At 43.4% G+C, this 19,706-nt stretch overlaps 1 protein-coding gene across 3 annotated transcripts in view; it reads right to left on the bottom strand.

Moving 5' to 3' along the window:
- Positions 1–19,706, bottom strand: part of fndc3ba (fibronectin type III domain containing 3Ba) — an 88,193-nt gene that overhangs the window by 42,193 nt on the left and 26,294 nt on the right. For all 3 annotated transcript variants that reach the window (XM_068702331.1, XM_068702332.1, XM_068702333.1), the window contains 4 exons: positions 6,427–6,503; positions 2,940–3,171; positions 2,619–2,790; positions 2,305–2,435 (listed from right to left, as the gene is read on the bottom strand). In XM_068702331.1, the coding sequence (XP_068558432.1) occupies positions 2,305–2,435; positions 2,619–2,790; positions 2,940–3,171; positions 6,427–6,503 (612 nt within the window). The remainder of the gene's footprint in view (positions 1–2,304; positions 2,436–2,618; positions 2,791–2,939; positions 3,172–6,426; positions 6,504–19,706) is intronic.

Here is a 19,706-nt window from a genome sequence, read left to right as displayed (position 1 = left end):
CACGGGGTGTTTGTGCATGTGCATGTCTGTGGGTTGGTGTGTGGTACATCTAGCTGACTCAGCCCGATCTCCAGCCCAGTAGTGAGACCCTGGCAGACCAGAACAGACAACCGATGACATGCTCCTTTATGTCATGTGTGTGGTGGTTGTTTGAGTACTATAGTATGTGCTACATGATACTATGATACTCAGAAGATGAATGCCAAAGCAGGAAAAGGAAAGCGAGGTCAACAGCTCAGCTTATATGTGCTCTATGCCAGCCTTGTGTGTGTGTGTGTGTGTGTGTGTGTGTGTGTGTGTGTGTGTGTGTTTAAAAAAAAAAAAAAAAAAAAAAACATTTTCTCACTTACATCTATTGGCACAGAGTCATATATAATACTTTTTGCTTTCTTTGCAAATTATTCTGCCTCCACCTCAATGCAAAGAATTCTAGAATGATTTTGCATCGTCATTACCCTTGATATCTTACAGATAGTGGGGCTGCAACCAATAATTATTTGCATTATCAATTCATTTGTCAATTATGTTTTTGCTTGTTTTGTTAAGTCCAAAATCCAAAGATACTCAATTTACCATGACGGAAAATGGAACGGAAAAGTATTAAGTACAAATAAATACAGAGAATGTTTGCTTACAATTAATTAGTTGATACAACTGACAACAAATTTGATAATTACTTAATTAAATCAACTTATGGTCTCAGTGTCAGTGAATAGATTGAAAAGGAAACAAAACAAAAAAATCCCTATGACAACTGACATAATGTTCAGTGGATTATCCAGAGGAACAAGGGCATTTTTCTGAAAAGAGTCGTTGCTGCAGAATTTTTCAAATGTAGATTTTCAATGCTGTGAGCAGGACAAAACAATTTCCAGTCACTTCTCTTGTACTGAGATGGAGGCAGAACTCTTTATTTCAAAACACTACCAAATAAAACTATCTGCATGGCAAGATACCACTAAAAGTAAGAAAGTTTGTTTTGTTAGTAATTTAGTTGAATTATCCAACACATTTCCATAATGTTTTTTATCCACCTCAATTTAACGACCTCAGTTAAATCTATAGACTTTTTGTAATCTCCAAAGTCCAAACAATATTCTATATACACGGCAATTCTGTCACCCCAAGAATTACACTACAACATGGTTCCCAAATGTTCAGCCTTTCTTTATATGTAGAACAGAGGATAATTTTAGTGAGGCTCAAATTTTACACCATTCTCATGGATTTTGGGAAACGCATACATTCCCACACCTGACCCAGATGTTATATCCCTCTGATCTGACACCATGCCGTGAGAGACTAAAGCTAACTTTTATGGGGAGGGTAAATCTAAAGAAGAGTTTGACAGATACAATGAGGGAGTAGATGAAGTTATGTCTCTCATTACGCTTCTCTGTCGTCCCCTCTGCGGACAATCCTGTGTGTGTGTGTGTGTGTATGTGCATAAATGAGATACTTTTCAATAACTCAGACATTCATCTGATGTGTCAAAAGACATGGCATTAAAGAGGAACAGTACCACGATAAGTGTGTGTGTGAGAAGGCTGAGCTGTGGTGGTGAGCTCAAAGGTTTCCTTCATCTCAAGCAGGACTCTACAGGTCTCTCTCTCTCTCTCTCTCTCTCTCTCTCTCTCTCTCTCTCTCTCTCTCTCTCTCTCTCTCTCTCTCTCTCTCTCTCTCTCTCTCTCTCTCTCTCTCTCTCTCTCTCTCTCTCTCTCTCTCTCTCTCTCTCTCCCCTGTGGCTGAGCCCTCACCAACAAGGCCGGTATTGTAGCGAGGGTAAAACGATAGCGCTCAGGGACGGGTTCAGCTATGTGGTTACCCAGACAACCTCTCATACCCCCTTCCCCACATTCCCACCTCAATTCCCTCCACCACTACACCCCCCCCCCCCCCCCCCCCCCCCCGCCAATTAATTTTTTGACTTTCTGTGAGAAAAAAAAAAAGGAGTGAGAGAAAGAGAGGAACGAAAGGTGTGTTTTATCTGTTTCATCTTGAATGCAGAGGAAAACCGAGGTTGAAGAAGACAAAGAAAGAGGGGTCAGTGAGGAAGTTATTCTTATTCTGAAGAAAAAAACTAAAGAAACGACCAGAGATTCGAGTTTGTCTCCTTGCTGTTGGTTTTGGGGTACAATTTAAAAAAAAAGAAAAACACATTGCACTATGACAATTTCGCTCTTTTACATTCAGCATCTGTCCGTGTGTGCTTTCCGGAAAACATTCAAATCTACTGCGAGCCGTTGCTGCTGTTCATAAACAATGTGTGCCAGTCTCTCTCTGAATGCTTTGTGTGTGTCCTACCTTGTGTGTGTGTCTCAGGTTCACCGTTTCGGGGACTGCTGCGGAGTCGTCTCTCTGGCTTCTTCCCTCCCGGACTGCAGAGTCCGCCCCCCGACCCCACTGACCCAAGCGATGGGGCGTGTGATTTGTTGCTGCATCACAAATAAAGTTACAACATAATTTCATTAACCAGTAACTGTTTTGACATTGGACTAAATTCTCAACTCTTAATGGTCTGATCAGAGCCAATTGAACAACAGTTCATCAATTATCGTGTAAAAAAAGACAGTGTAGTCAAAGAGGATCTCAGAGGGCCACAGAAGCAGTATGGTCACCTGTATCCGTTGTGTGCTGGTCCCAGGCTGCCCTTATAGAGAGTGGAGGGGGGGGAGTTAAGTCGGTTCTGTCGCTCTAGTTGCCTCTGTTCCTTTATCTTTTTGGGCTGTGGCTTACTGTACGTCTCCTCTCTGCCTATGTAGTTAGACATCCCATAAACTGGGATGATTTCTGAAAAAAGTAGAGGAGATTAAAGAAGAGAATATAAATCTGTACAAAGCATATTTTGAAATTGGATTATTAATTGCATTTTTGATTCCACATATATGCCCTGATTTTTTTTGGGGCCGTAGCATGAAGTCCAGCCAGCATGTCAGTACCTGGATCGCCGTACATGGGGGGAAGGTGGTGCTGGTAGTACTGGTGGGGGGGCAGCTCCCCGGGGCTGACAGGGGGGTAGAAAGAGTGAGAGTTGGGGATGAAGTGAGGGTGAGTCAGGTAAGGGGGCAGGTGGTGTGTGGGGGAGAGGGCCGGAGAGTAGGAGGGAGGGTAGCACTCTGGAGACTGGGGTGTCACCACCACCCGGCGGACCCCCGTATTATCCTCTAGCACCTGCGTGAGACACAGACAAAGAAAACGGGAGGCGAGTGTAAGCGGGATAACAAAAAATATGTTTCAATAAGTCACAGTTCACAGTACACTTTGGGCTTTTTTACCCACACGTCATATGAGATCAGTAGTAAACTGCACACAGTCTGCGATTGCTTTATATGTTGATGTTGAGTGGAGCTCGCTCAGAGTGGTTCAGGAATCAATTTGTGTTTGATTATCAAGTTAAAATTTTGCATTTGGTACATGACATCAACATAGCATGTCAGTCAGGAGGACAACATATTATCAATTAGAGGGGGTAGACTCCTTCTCTAGTTTCTACATATGATTTATGCCGATTTTACAGGTTTTTTTATGTACATAGAGGAATAGTTCAACATTTTGGGAAATACGCTTTGACTCAGATGAGAAGATTGACACCATTCTGTTTATATGAAGCTACAGCCTGCAGGTATTAATCCTCTTGTCTAACTATTGGCGAGAAACCGAATAAGCAGATTTCCCAAAATGTCGAAATAGACCTTCAACATTCTAATATTCTTTATATCTATTTTTAAAGCTATATTAAAGATTCCTAAGGCCCTAAAGCACCTGCTCTTACAAAATGATCCCGTCAATCACTTGTGTAAGAGCAGCTGCTCTGTCTGTGGAATGGTTGGTATCTAATAAAAGGAATGAATCGCATAATTTAGTTAACAAGTGAACGATTGTGCTGAAAGGATGCTTTGTCCCTTTAAGTGGTAAAACAAGTACCGCAATGTTGTGATCAGATGGTCTGCAGATTTCAATGACAACATGTTTCAAAGACCTAACTCAAATTAACATAGATTCCATACATGTCTTCACTTTCCCATTCATGGACACACACACACACACACACACACACACACACACACACACACACACACACACACACACACACACACACACACACACATTCCAACTATTCAGACACTTTCACAGGCCTGCATTCCAAGCAGTGAGCAAACACACACTCCCTGCAGAGAGGGGAAGTCATCCACTGGTCCCTAACAACAACAACAACAACATACACCAAATTACACTACCCCAAAAACACAAACACACACACACACACACACACACACACACACACACACACTAAGAGGCAACAGACTCAGTGCCAGAATACAACAGACAGAAAGAAAGAAGAGAGAATATTAAAGGGGGTCAGGAGGGGAGGAAGAGGGTTACAGAACTAATCCGAGTGAGAAAAACAGAGAGGGGGAGAGGAGGAGGAGAAGGAGGAAGAAAAGGAGGCCCCTCATCTGCCCCTCGTCGCCTCCTCTGGTGCAGAGGAGAAAAACAGTGTTTACAGGAAAAACAAGGGCAAAGTCCCTGCATTAGTACATGTGGATCCGACCTACAAACCTACGCAACATTTACTGGCAAGGAGACACACACACTCACATATTCCAAATAATACTAACTGGGGGGAGACAAACAAATATGGACCCACATGTGCACACACATCACAATGCATCCATTAGCACAAATCACTAAGGACACACACACACACACACACACACACACACACACACACACACACACACACACACACACACACACACACACACACACACACACACACACACACACACACACGCATGCAAAATCTATCTGTCAATGCACGACTTTCCACCACGCAGTGCTCTTTCCCCATCCATTCCTTCGTCCAGCCCTCACTCCACAAAGAAACCTACCCACCCCAGTGCCTGTCTCCCCTATCTGTCTTGTTTATGTAAGAGTGACAGTGTTTCCCGCTCACACTTGGCCCAGTCCCTACTAACACACACACCCACACACATGCAAACATGGACACACGCCCACGGTGAGCCAATGACCTGACTTCCATTGGCATAGAATCCCACCACATGCAGGCCAAAGATGTATTTGTAACACTGTACTTGTGAGGGCAGACTATTGATTTGTGTTGATAGAATGACCGTCAACCCCTCCAAACAACTAATAAGGAAAACCCAACTTTTGCCCTATTCATAATGTCAAACTAGAATGTGAAAAGACCAGAGAAAGAAACCACTCTTTGGGAGATATTTTTTGGAAGAGAGAGTCAGAAAAACAAGTGCCCCCTGACACCCAAAATTCAGCACATTCCTGCTCAGTACTCTAGAGGAGGCTGCCTTGGTTACTACTCTTTCTAGACTTCAACAGCCATGATAGGAGTAATGCCTGGTGCATGCTTTCTGTGTCGAAAAGCTTGAATGGCTTCCACCATATCAATGATGACCACTTCATCCACTTCTGATAGTTGTTGATTATTTATAAAAATAAAACAAAACCTGTCCTGCTGTACTCTGTATTTGCTTCAAATCGCTCGTGTTGCTCAACCATATTTTTATGCAACCATTTCTATCTCCGCAAAATGATTATGTATACGGCAGTGTGTGAGTTTGTGTGTGTTTGTGTGTGCGTGCATCTGTCTGTCTGTCCATGGCTAAACTTGCATACTTGCTGGGACCATCTGACTAACATTTTTTGTGCTTATTTATGACTGTATTTTCCAGGAACTCCTGTGGTTTTAGTAACATATTTTGACGGATATTACTGGCTGTATAATACCGTCATTGGCTGCTGACTTCTCACTGCTCTTAACCGGCCAGGTTAGGGGCTGCAAGTGATCAACAGCGGCTTCAGTTCAAACTCTTGTTTCTGCTACGTGTAACAAATTGTCCCTCTCTTGATTTGCACGCCAAATTGACAAATGTATGTACGCATGTATGTCGAACTATTGTGGTTTGTATTCATTCAATCAAACATTACAACAGTAGTCGTTGCATAAACAACAGGTGGAGATCTGCTCTCTACTGAGTACACTTCTCTAGTTTTGCTGTAAATACAGAATTTTGATTACAAATTCCTTACTACATTTCAGGAATCTTCCAGAAACAGGCATCAGTATGTTGAAACACACCAGAAGGCTGCTCAACTGGCATCAGTGAACTGATATTAAGGTTTTTATAGTTACTACTTATATGTTACTAATTAAAATAGGAGTTTAAGAGTCACTAAAAGACAACAATATTAGATGGAATACAATGTTTTTTTCTCAGAAAAGAAACCACTGGAAAAAGAATTGCAGTCACAAAGTTTGTGTTGGTCTCCCTCTGTGTCTGACTGAAACTCTCTAACAAAGCACAAACACAGGATGGATATAATAGAAATCATGTCTAGATGGAGGTTCAGACTGAGAAAAAACACAAACAAACACAAACTAACCTGTGAGATGTATCCTGGGGGTACGTGGATGGGGGGGATTGACCCATTTGGGGACATCATGGGAACTTCAGCAGGACCTGCAAGGGAGGAGAATACTTATTTAACCAAGCAGCTAAAGGAAATCCTCATTTACATTTGTCAATTGTCACTCAACAGTACACATGCAGGGACACAAACACAGCCACACACTGAGGAGCAGGCCGGTGTAAAATGTGACACAGATGTGTCACATGGCCTTTATTCGTGAATTCGTGAATAAACCTGTACCGAAGGTAAACGTAAGCCCGATTCTTCCTCTTATTTGAGGCAAACAGACTTAAAGCTCTTGGAAAATGACGATGTCTGTAGCAACATGTATGATGGATTGGTGAACAACACATGAGGGCATGCTCTCAAAAAAAAAAACTCAGCTCTGAAGCAAAAGCAAGGAAATCTAATAGAATTAACAGATTGGAAATGATGTTGACTTTACTTTTCCACAATCCATACCCCCCCCCCCCCCAAAAAAAAAAAAAACCTCTCCCCACTGCTCACTTCCTCCTGCTCTATGAAGGAGGTCTGTGGCTGGTAAAGTCATTGGGACCCCGTTGGGACAGCTGGAGGCAGAACTGGCCTCAGAATAAAATCACGCTGTGCACAAGCACACACACACACACACACACACACACACACACACACACACACACACACACACACACACACACACACACACACAAACACAGAGAGGCCCATTAATACCATACAAAGTATGATACTAATAGTTTCTGTCAAATGTCAGATGAATATTCTAAAACTGATTTTCTTTAAAGGGTCATTTGACCAAAATTACTATAAATAACTCACTGTGTAAATGAGAAAATTAGGCAAACTGACTCTTTAACCTCTTTTTTCATCCCTCCCTTGCTTTTTTCAAATTTTCTCTCTCCCTTTCACCTTCTCACCTGTCTCCTTCCATAAATTCCTTCCTTTAACACCTTGCCCCTTCTTGTGTCTCACTTATTCAGCTACTCTGTCCTTCTCTACATCTTCACTCTACTGCTCTTACTCACTAAGGAATTCCTCCAGCATGATCTTCCCTCTTTCCCTCCCTTCACCTATTACTCACATCCCTCCTTTTAATACAAATATTACTCACTTCATCCTTTCCTACTTCACCCTCACTTATTTTGCTAAGTCACTCTCTCCCCCTTTTTTTCTCCCCTCTTTTTCATCACCCACCTTAAATCATGCCCTCTTTCGTTCCATCCCTCCATCTCTCACCCACCTACCTGACCTCTCACCAGTCAAACAAACGGTAAACACACACACACAACCTGAGCAAAGTCTGCAGTGTGGACGGGTTTGCGTGTGTGTGTAGTGAGTAGGTCACAGGTATGAAGAGACAGACCTCTTTCAGTCCCGTCTGCTCCCCTACCATGGAGACTATGAAAGTCTTCATTGAGTAGAAGGTCATAGCATGGGGAGAACACACACACACACACACATACCACACACAAACACGGAGCCCCTCTAAACCGCTTTCCATCACTGCTCACACACCGTCCCAAATACACACTCTCTCGGTGAGTCTCAGTCGCCTTCACTCAGACACACACACACACACTTGACAAACAGACGTGTGTTTGGACAGTCTCTGCTGCCTCTATGCTCTTCACTCAGCAAACAGCAGCATTCCTCACACACACACACACACACACACACACACACACACACACACACACACACACACACACACACACACACACACACACACACACACACACATTCCCATCCCTGGCCCCCAGGACTGGACCCAACAGGCCCAACTACCCCCCCAACCCCTCCCCAAAATACAAGACACTCTTTGTCCTGCTATCCTTCTCTCTCTCTCTCTCTCTCACACACACACACACACACACACACACACACACACACACACACACACACACACACACACACACACACACCATATAGTATTGGACTGTTTGCCATTTAGAAAAGCTCAGGATAATCAAGGAGATGAACGTGTGCACTCAAGTGGTTGTTTTTGTGCCCGTGTGTGCACATGAAAGTGAATGTGGCCCGTGATCCACACTGTGGTAACGTCACTCTCTGGTCTAGGCTCCAGCTTTGCCCTTTAAGCACCACAAACAGAGTCACGACTTCCTCTGCCTAATCCTGCTGGAACGCCAGACAACGGAGCTAACAAACTCTACTCCCCCTCTCATCTTCCATCTGTCGCTTCTTCCGCTTCCGACTACCGGGGAGGTCAGGTCAGGGACCAGTTATGAGGTCATATCATGCATGTGGGATGACATTGCAGTATTAACTGAGCAACTGAAGGGCATAAGCATGTGTAATTTGGTCCCTTTGAGAGGCATTGAGGGGGTATCCGGCTCAATGAGGAGTCACTCATTTTCAGTGTTTCTCATAATTACTGTTAGGACCACGTATCCCATGAACCCTGATGTTTCCTGACACAGACTGGATGTCACCTGGAGCTCATCCACTCTCACACAATGCCTACACTCGTCAGCATATTTGTTTGAGAGCCGCTGTCTAAAGCAACCAAGAAGACCACAGGAATGATGACGAATTACTGCAACAAAGAGAGACAAAACAACAACAACATTGACACACCGGGGGAAGAGCAGAGAGAGGAATACGGACAGGTGTTGAAAGGGAAAACACTGTTGTCGTGAGGAGAGCAACAAGTTACAGAACAAATTCCAATGACGCGTGGTAAACTAGAATTACCGCCTCACGGCTGAATGCCTCCGCCAACCAGTGAAGTTGCAGTTTACATCCATGTCTGTCAAGAACGTTATCAACTTTTCTATTGGACATTTGGGTGAAATTGTCACACATTATGGGCATATGAATTCTTGAGTCATAGCCAAAAAAAAAAAAAAAAAAGTGTTTCTGGTTTCACAGTCACCTTTGACTGAGGCTGTCCTCGACCTAAGAAATTCTCAGTCAAATAACACTCATACGATTGTGTCGACTAATAGAGGAGTTGTATTAATCAACAGATCCTAAAAACTGACTCTCCACTAAGATTCCCACACCAGCACCACTTTACATCTTGTGTTTAGCAGAGATGTGTTCATAAGTTTCTTGGAAATAAGTCATTCAGCATGAAAGGAGCATTACTAAATTACTAAATCGACAAAAGAAATCTTAGTCGACTAAGACCAAAACAATCGATTAGTCGACCGATCGATTAAGAAGGGCAGCCCTTCCTTTGACCACCAAAATCTAATCAGTTCAACGTGGATGTTTGTGACAAATGTGAAGAATTCTTTCTTGGTATTCCCGAGATTTCGCGTTCACCAGAGTGGGATGTACCTACGTACGGACAACCCGAAAACAGCTGGCACTGGCGTGGAGGCATAAAAGTCTCAGCTCACAAAGTTTGTTGCCAAAGATTTACATAAGAAATATACAAACACGTTCATGGTAAACATCCTGTGTTATACCTTACCACACACACACACAAAATCTCAGAAAAGCTGACATTCTCATATGCTCAACTCTTCTCTACTGACACATTAAAAAAAAAGAACTTGTGATTTTGTACAGCTGCCCGTACATACATTCACATAGATACACAGACAGAGGAGATGATGGAACATTTCATCGGATGTTTCCCATAATCCAGCTGTCAAAGACAGCTGCGACTGGACCCCCAAAGCACAACACACAAACACCAAACACATAGGCCAAACACAGAAAGTGTCCTGGTGTCACACACAATTACTTACGTCCGCAATAATGCACTAACTGACGCACACTGCATAAACACACATTCATCTATCGATCAACGATGCGGACACTGAGTGTGAATACTGACGACCAACTACCTGTATGAATTTGCAATCTTTCCATCAAACTGAAGCAGCAATGAGCTTAGAAGGAGGTAAAACACTTTCTCTCTTTCCCTTCATTTCAGCGCTGCACATGTGGCCACCACATTGAAAGGAAACGCAGACCCTCTTGGGAAGACATGTGTGTGTGGTGTTGGTATCAGACCAAAGGAGCCCGTTTGTGAGCTGACCTACATACAAAACAACTGGACTAAAAAAGCGCAGACAGAAAACAAAAACATGGGGTTACTAAATAGACAGACTCAGAAAAAATATATTTTAAGCACAACACACACACACACACACACACACACACACAAGCACAGAGAGAGAGAGAGAGACACACACAAAATCTTTGTATACCCTATCAGCGCCCCATGAAGGCAGCTGTCCAATCTAGATGGGTATTTGTATTCCTGTGTGTGTGTGTGTGTAGGTAGGTAGGTAGGTAGGTGTGTGTGTGTGTGTGTGTGTGTGTGTGTGTGTGTGTGTGTGTGTGTGTGTGTGTGTGTGTGTGTGTGTGTGTGTGTGTGTGTGTGTGTGTGTGTGTGCGTCTGGGTCAGTTGTGACGTGGCGTTGCCTGGAAGTTATGTAAGCATCAGCAGTGTAATGTTATCTGTCCTCGGAGCTCCAAGAGCAAGACACTCCCACGACAGCTTCCTCTACTGCCTGGCCGATACCGATACACACACACACACACACACACACACACACACACACACTGCAAACACGGCCTATTGTCATATTTGAGATATAAAAAATTATATAAATCCCCTTCGGTATTTTTAGTTAACTGATACAGCTCTTAGAAGCTCTTGGAGAGATATGTGGAGCATGATGGGAAGTGTAATGAAAAATAATGAGTGGAAGGGGGAGAAAGAGAGATAGAAAGGGGGAAGAGTGAACTTGCTGTTGCAGGAAATGTGGGAGACAACTTTAAAATAGCACAGTGTACTGTATATACACATCCCGGATTGGTGCTACATACACTCACACACACACACACACACACACACACACACGAGAGCCCGTTTGGTCCATCTCCGGTGAGTCAAGTCCGGCGGAGATCTTTGCCGGGGGCATGGCGGGGCTCAGTGATGGAGGAGGAAGTCAGGACTTCCTGCTCTGCCCCGCCCTCAGTAGCGACACCAACGCACGCACGCACGCACGCACACACACACACACACACACACACACACACACACACACACACACACACACACACACACACACACACACACACACACACACACACACACCTGATGTGCTGCATGCAACTAACATCAATGCACATCTGCACAAAGAAACACACACCAACACTTCTGATCCTGACTGTTGTTTTGTGTGACATTCAGATATTTGAGAGGGCCACTGATTTGCAGTGGAATGTAAATCATAAGTTGGAAAGTTGCTACATTTGAAACCTGGGTCTTACTGTATGTACATGTGTGTGTGTGTGTGTGTGTGTGTGTGTGTGTGTGTGTGTGTGTGTGTGTGTGTGTGTGTGTGTAAGCACATTCCTCAGGATGAATGAGTGCCTCAACTTATGGCCTCCAAGCTCAAAGTTACATAAGTGTCATAAGAGAACAAGTAGAAAGCATTCTGAGTTTTGCCAGCTGATGAAACTATCAATGCCATGACAACCTCATTATCATCCGACATCAGCATATTAAAAGCTATGAGTCTACTTAAACAAGGCCTGTATTTTACTAGCCCACTGGCTCGGCCTCATATTTTAGATCAAGCACTATGTAAAAAGTATTAAGCTTTTTACAACAACAGTGGAGAAAACTTTCCACCCCTGCTTGTGCAAAACCCGCCTTCCAAGCCAAATGCAGCATGGGGTCTGATGGCAGAGCAGTTTGCTGCCGAACAGAACTGCCAGACTTGTGCATGAAGGTCTTCGGTTCCATCTCTGGTCGTTTGCCATTGCTGTTTTCATTTATTTTATGTGCTAGCATTCACTTCAAAACTTCAGGTGACGCTTTAATGTTGGGCACATCATTTTGGGATAAACACTTCATAAATCAAAATAGGTTTTCAAGTATTTGAAGTACTTGTGTAGAGTTTATATTCCAAGTCACAAATGTTTCATCTAATGTGAAGCTGCCAGTCTCTCTAGGTCTGCGCCAGTCTCCAGGTGTTCCTAGAGACTTAGAGAAACGTTGTCATCTTTTAAACGTTATTTATTACTTTTAGGTTCTTTATGTAACACACCCTAATCCAGGTTTGTCCCAATTAGCTCGATTATTGTTTGGTTTTAGTTTTTTGTTATTTTGCAAGGGAGAACAGGCCAGGACAGCAGCAGCCCTTTCAGTGTTTTACACTCAATAGCCCCAGAGCATTGCAAAACATGTGTTATTATAAATCTAACACTCCTCTTTCTTTTTGGATTCTTTGAGAATGATTTAATTCCAAATGGAGAGTTTCCCCCGAACTCAATACACCCATTTTATGGGAAAAAAAGTTAGTAATACACACAACATATGGGTTGTACAAGTATTGAAGACTTGAAGTGACTGACTATGTTCTAAAGAGGTTTTTCTTTTGGATCTTTGTTTTGTAATTTTTCTTCCTATAAATGACCACGGTCCTTAAGTTTTTTTATTTCTAATGATTACATTTCTAAAAATATGATGTTGATCTTCATTTTATCCTGTTCTGATTGATTTGTAAACAGTCCTTAAGCATACAAGCCTAGATCTGTTTAGTGTTCAGCTTGTAGCCCGGGTGCCAGCTCATACCTCCACCCGGCCCAGATCTCTCTCCGGTTCTCCCACACTCAAAGGAGGGGTGCTGTCGGCCGACCTACTTCTGCTGCTGGGTCTGCTCCAGAGGAGAGCAACGTAACGTCTGAAGAGACATTGAGCCCAGCCATGCTTTGTCCTCAAGATCTCAACACACACACACACACACACACACACACACACACACACACACACACACACACACACACACACACACACACACACACACACAGAGATGTACCTGGCCAAAATACACAAGACAAACATGACATGCCAGATTAACACCTCGGCATTTGTGCATAAACGTTTAAAATGTCATGCTGACGCACACACACATAGTTGTTCATACACACTTGACTTTGGAACGCACTGACATTTGAATAGTTTACACTGACAGGAATCCCGGTCACAGTGGCACAAACAACATACAACCAAATGAGACACACGCAGGCTATAATACATTTGCAAATCCAGACACAATAACTGAACACACACACCCTAGCTAGATCTTATTCAGCATTATCACATGAGGCTATTCTTGGGCTTGCAGATATAATTGTTTTGGGATTGGTAACCACGCAACACACACACACACACACACACACACACACACACACACACACCCACCGTGTGGAGCGACATACTCCACATGTCACTCTTGCCGCTCATGCATGTGGACACGCGCAGATTCCTGTCATACATGTGCAAGCATGCACATGCACACGCACACATACAAAATCCAGACACGGATGACTCATTGTATCCATTCCCTAATCAGCCCTACATGTCTAGAAGGAGAGAGTGAGTGAGAGGGAGAGAGAGAGAAAAGAAGTGCAACAGCTGTTGGTGTGTAAACAGACCTAGAGTCTCACAGTCATTTCCTTCTTTCCCTCCCTTCTCTCACTCCATTGAATCCTCAACGTACAATATTTTTTTTAAATGACCCACTAAAGGAACAGAAATGAATTCAGTCATTTTTTACTAATTCTTTCCCCTCTGTGCGCAACCTGCTAGGTCTGTAGCCAGCTGTATTCCTCTCCCTCTCTTCTAGCCCCACACCCCCACCCGCCGTCCCCTCACTCTCCTACTTCCATCTCTCCACATGTTAATATGGGGCATTTCTGGTGGATGAGTCACAACCTGAACAGCACTGAGTTTGTGTCCACCTCAAAGAGCAAGAGAAAGTGTCTGCAGGGAGAGGAGAGGAGAGGAGAAGTCATGTGAATGTCAGTAGAAAGAAAGAAGGGAAGACTGGAAGTCCTAGATTAGCAGGGACTTTCCCCCCCATTCCTGTTTTGTGTGTATGTGTTGAAGTACGCGTCTCACGGCTGCTGAGTGATCAGAAAAGCAAGGCAAGTGTGTCTATGCCAGAGGGGGCAAAACACGGATAAGTAGTTAAGTCAAGCCAAGTCCTCTTTATATCAAACGTGTTTCTCTAACAATCCCTCAAACTATTCCTTGACCTCCGTGTTTGGGCCCTTCCATTGACTGACACATACATCCCCTCCCCAAAACAAATAGGTCAGAGCAAAAAACAAAAAAAAGAGAGGGGCTTCCCTGTGAAATCTAAACACACATGATGTAAACAATCACATGTGTCTTCTATGCAGCTGTGCAGGAGGCCTTGGGAAGGCACATTTATTCCCATCATCACTTGCAGCCACAAGAGCCCCATGTGATCAATAAAGATTTAACTAATATAATTGAATCTAATCCGAAAAGCAGCATGAGCAACATGTGGAGAAGACTCAACATTTTTAAAGGGCCCTCGAGTGTTAAAAAAAAGAAAGAACAGCATGCAAATCACTAAAAAGTTGGAGTTATGAAGGCAAGACTGAAAGAAAAAAATTATACTATAATACAGAAACACACAGAGAAGGAGAGACAGGGAAACAAGGGAGGAAGTGAAGGAGGTCGGAAAGAGGGAGAAAGGAGGAGGGAATGAGGGCGGAGGGAGGGAGAAGTGCTCCAGCTGTACCCTGAGCTTCAAGGGAGCCAAGAATTTCATCCCCTGGAAAAGCTCTCTTTCTTTCTTTCTTTCTTTCTTTCTTTCTTTCTTTCTCTGGAAAATTCTGAAAGCTCCCTACTCTGCACAGCTGCTGTTCTCACACACACACATCCACATTCACACAGTCTTACATACAAAGACAGACACAGTTTTCATCTGTGTTTTCTCCTACTCTTCTCTACCACCCTCCAAACCCTGCATCGCCCTAAGTGGGCCGGTCCCAACAGCAAATAAAGCCGTCTCAGGAGCTGGCAGACCAGACCAAGTCAGCTGCGCAGGGGTGGCTAGGGTCATTGCATAGAGGAAGTGGCCTCGCCCGGAATGCATGGCAGCAGACACGACCAGACACGCAGCATCTGATCTCACTCTCCTCTTTTTTCTGTCTCTCTCTCCCTTTATTTACCTTTCCTTCATTCTATCTTTTCATTTCCACTCCATCTCTCCCTCCCTCCGTGTGCCCTACTGTGTGAGGGCATTGAGTTCATAAGTGAGTGCTGGGCATTTTCTCTCTCTCTCTCTCTCGCACACGCACACGCACGCACACGCACGCACACACACACACGCACACACGCACACACACACACACACACACACACACACACACACAGTCAAGTACCCAGTGCCAAATGAACCAATACAATCCTCTCTGTCCTTTTGTTTCTTTCAAAGTACATCTGAGTGGAAAATACTGGAAAAAGAAAGACACAGGTATGCCACACGCACACACAAACTGTGCCCAGAGGGACCGCATTCCACTACACGCCACCTGGAGTGAGAGTCTGTTCCCATGGTGACCACTTTCCCAAATCCAAAGGGACGTAACATAAAATTAAAAACACACACACTCCCACTAAACACACCTCCAGGATTGGTTTTACGGTCGGCCACGAGGGCATAAAAACTTGAAGCAAAAACTAAATACAGATAGATGCATGCTCCCTAACAGAGAATTTTTCCATTATTACCCCCCCCCAACATGTGTGTGTTTTTCCAGCAAAGCATATTCCATAAATACAGACTCAGCAGTTACCAACTTGAACCAATTTTAAAACAGATGGGTGAGAAATGATGTTCTCATTAAGCTCATGAAAAATTGTGATTTTGGACATACATTGTTTTCACAAGACGGCGTTACGATAAACCAGTGAGAACATGCCATGAGCAAAGTAAAGGGGAACTTTAACATATGGGATTCATTATAGCTGGAGCTAAAGGCAAGTGGCATAACAATAACAACAACATGCTCCTTCATTTGTCTTGTCACACAAACAGAAAGACACACATCCACACGCAAGTACACAGTATGTTCATTTCAATACACATAAATCCTTTTTAGCCGACGGGAATACAGACATCAGTCAGCTGTCTTCCACCTGCACATTCATTCTCAATCTGTCCCATACGGGTGGATTTCACAGCGTGTTCGAAAAGTTCCCAAAACAACCACCTCTGGTTCCAAGCAGCAACGGGACCAGCCGAAAGAGAACTCTAAATGAAGCCCTTCTGAGAAAAGTGTATTTGTGTCTTGTTTAGAGCCATCTGGCCTCGGTGTAAACACAAGCCGCGAGACTTTCCATTATATTTCTTTCAACCAGCCCTTTTCTATTTACATCAAAGGGTTCATGGTGTAGAAGTACACACTTCGGGAGGAGACTGGCGAAAGAGGCTCAGCATGCTTGCGTAGTGATGCGGTGAAACCAGCAAGAGGAATATCAGCATCAGCACCAAAGTAGACAGGAACTGAGACAATGTGAGACAAAAATGAGGGAAAAGGGACAAAGAGGCTGAATGATGAAAGGGCAGGAAAAACACAGGGTACATCCCGATTCCCTTCATCATCTCCTCATTGCCCTTACTCGCATAGTTCCTCCCACTTAAGGCACAAGGAAGAGATGCATGGAGGTGCATGACTTGCATCTGCATTTATCAATTTGTTTTCACTTATAAATGCATTAGTTAATAATCCTAGATTGTGATGAAGCCTCATGTGTAATAACAATTTAGTGTCCAAGTCATTTTGTACAAAAGGAAAAAAAGCTCACATTACACCGCTGGTCGATCGCTGCACTATCACAGTATGGAAATGATGCCAATAGATAATTTTTACTACTTAATGAAGAAAACAATACAATTTTGAAAAAAGGAATAATATTCAGCCTGAGTTATTGACAATATCTGCATTTGTGTCCATCCATATCAGTAATTTGATAAAACTGCAGCGTTGTGGTGATGGGATTTCAATGCAGCATCCAATTACTTAGACATTTTTCAATGGGGCGTATTTGTCTGACAAAAGACTTGTGAATCCTCCAACTAAGCAACTCTGAGCAGGATTAAGGTGAGGGAAACGTCTTTAATGACTGACCGGCTCCAGCAGTGCAGAGGTTTGGAATAACAGAATTAGGATACACCCACAGAGGGAGAGTGAGTAACAAGGAGAGGGAGCGCAAACAAACAACACACATCTGCGGGTAAAACACAAAACAGACCATGAGTGTGTTGCTTCACGCTCTGTCTAGATGACACGCATGCAAAGAAACATGTGCACACAGCTGGTGCAGAGACCACATCACTGAGGTCCCACTGGCAACGTCTACCATAACCACTGTTTGTCGGAAAAAAATGGCCTGGGCTAACCAGACTGCAGCAGAGCAGTAATGCAGTAATGCAGCAGTGGGAATGGACTTTATCATGCATGCATTCTGCATTTACAGACAGAGGTTCAAGTTCAACGGCTGTTATTATAATCAATTCAGTTTAATACTGACATTTCTTTTAATGTTTTAATAAGTTTTATTATCCATAAGAAAAAGCCTGTAGGAACTATTTTATCCGTTTTACTTTTCCAGAACACATTGTTCTAGAAACTTAGGTTAACAAAGAGAGAACTTCTATACTAACATGCTATTTAGTCATTTTAAACAGTATGTTTTTATGTCAGTATTTTTTAGTAAGTCCCAAACCTTAAAAATCGATTGTACACAAACTGCATACTATTCCCGGTGAAATATTACAGTATGCAAACACTAGACGTTACAACGACAACGACCACTGTAAACCCAATGTACCCAATGTAAATGTAAGTCTAAGATTCCACTTTGGTAGGCACAATATATTTTTTATCTTAGTTCAGACTTTATGATTGAAATCATTGTTTGGTCACATGGTCCAGCTCGCAGGAAGTGAAATGGCAATTACAGTTCAGTGCGTCCGGAGGAATACATGCTACTTTTTAGTCAAACAAAAGTCTTTTTCGAACCACAGTACATATACTGAGCATGTTGTGCATAGTATGTGATTTCAGACGCAGCATTGCTAACTCTACATAGAAAGAATTTGAACATTACAAAGAGTAATGTTAAAGAAAAGTGGATGCTTTTCCACTTGTCCATGATGCTTCATAAGCCTCTTAAAAGACACTGGAAACACTCCACTCTGGTAGATTCAAGTGTTTTTTGTGCAAACAAGTTGGGTTTTTATCATGAAGTCATTGGGTCACCTGCCGACACAATCTACATGCATAATGCGGCACAGATTAACCATCTCTACTCACCTCTACTGAGACGTTGTGCATTTAGGACATCCAGTAAAGCCGCCATTATGTTGTAAAAATGAAGCCAATCAACTGCTGACTGTAATCTCAACCAAGCCCACAAAGTACAAGTACTCTGCTGCCACCCATGCCTCATGATGTCACATCCTCCCTGGCAGGGCACAGCTTCCTGTTCTTCACCCCCTGGCCTCATCATCCCTCATAAAAGTCCAACAAAGACCAAACAACACAGTAAACCAACACAGCCTTGTAAAACACACAGACACACACACACACACACACACACACACACACACACACACACACACACACACACACACACACACACACACATTAACACACTCACATTCCATAGCAGGGTGCTCTAACACACCCTCTAGAGTCTTGTCCTTTGATGTGAGTGTGGGAAAGCTCAGGGGAATGGTCTTAGTGGGGGAGGGAGAGAGAATGGGAGAGGTGGGGGTTGAGAGGGGGAGGGGAGAGGATGGAAAAGAGTGTATACATGAGCGCAACTCGATGAGACGGTGAGAGATATGGGGGGGGGGAGCTGAAGTTGAAGCTGACCCCCGGAGCACTGAGAGGTCAGTCTGATTAAACAGGGGACAGAGACACACACACACACACACACACACACACACACACACACACACACACACACACACACACACACACACACACACACACACACACTGCCCGCTAATTAACTGACTGATACAGAGAATGATTCCAGATGGGGATACACAAAAGTGCCACAAAGAAACACCCATTAAGTCATGGAGGCAAAATAACACAGCGACAGACTCTTGAAGAAATCGGCAAATAAGGGAAAGCAGAGAAAGGACACCAGCAACACAACTGACAGAACTACTGAAAAGGACTGAAAACCTTGGACCTGAAATTTTGACTGTGCACGGTGCAATTCTGAATAGATTTTAACTTTTTAAACTTTCAGTCCAAATAAAAGTGCATAATTCAGCCACTAGCATTTAGTGGTGGTGTGGCTAATGAGCAGTACTTAACATCCATCCAACATATACAATAATCTCTTAGCTGTTCCAGGTTTGGTTTAAGTATAGAGGCAGAAAAGAAGCAGAGAGACAGGAGGAAAAGAAGTCGAGAGGAGTAAA

This window comes from Cebidichthys violaceus, unplaced genomic scaffold, assembly GCF_023349555.1.
Source record: "Cebidichthys violaceus isolate CVI_PGR_0920_01 unplaced genomic scaffold, fCebVio1.0.p SCAF_83, whole genome shotgun sequence".
In the NCBI taxonomy this organism is placed as follows: domain Eukaryota; kingdom Metazoa; phylum Chordata; class Actinopteri; order Perciformes; family Stichaeidae; genus Cebidichthys; species Cebidichthys violaceus.
This window is presented reverse-complemented; position numbering and strand designations above follow the sequence as displayed.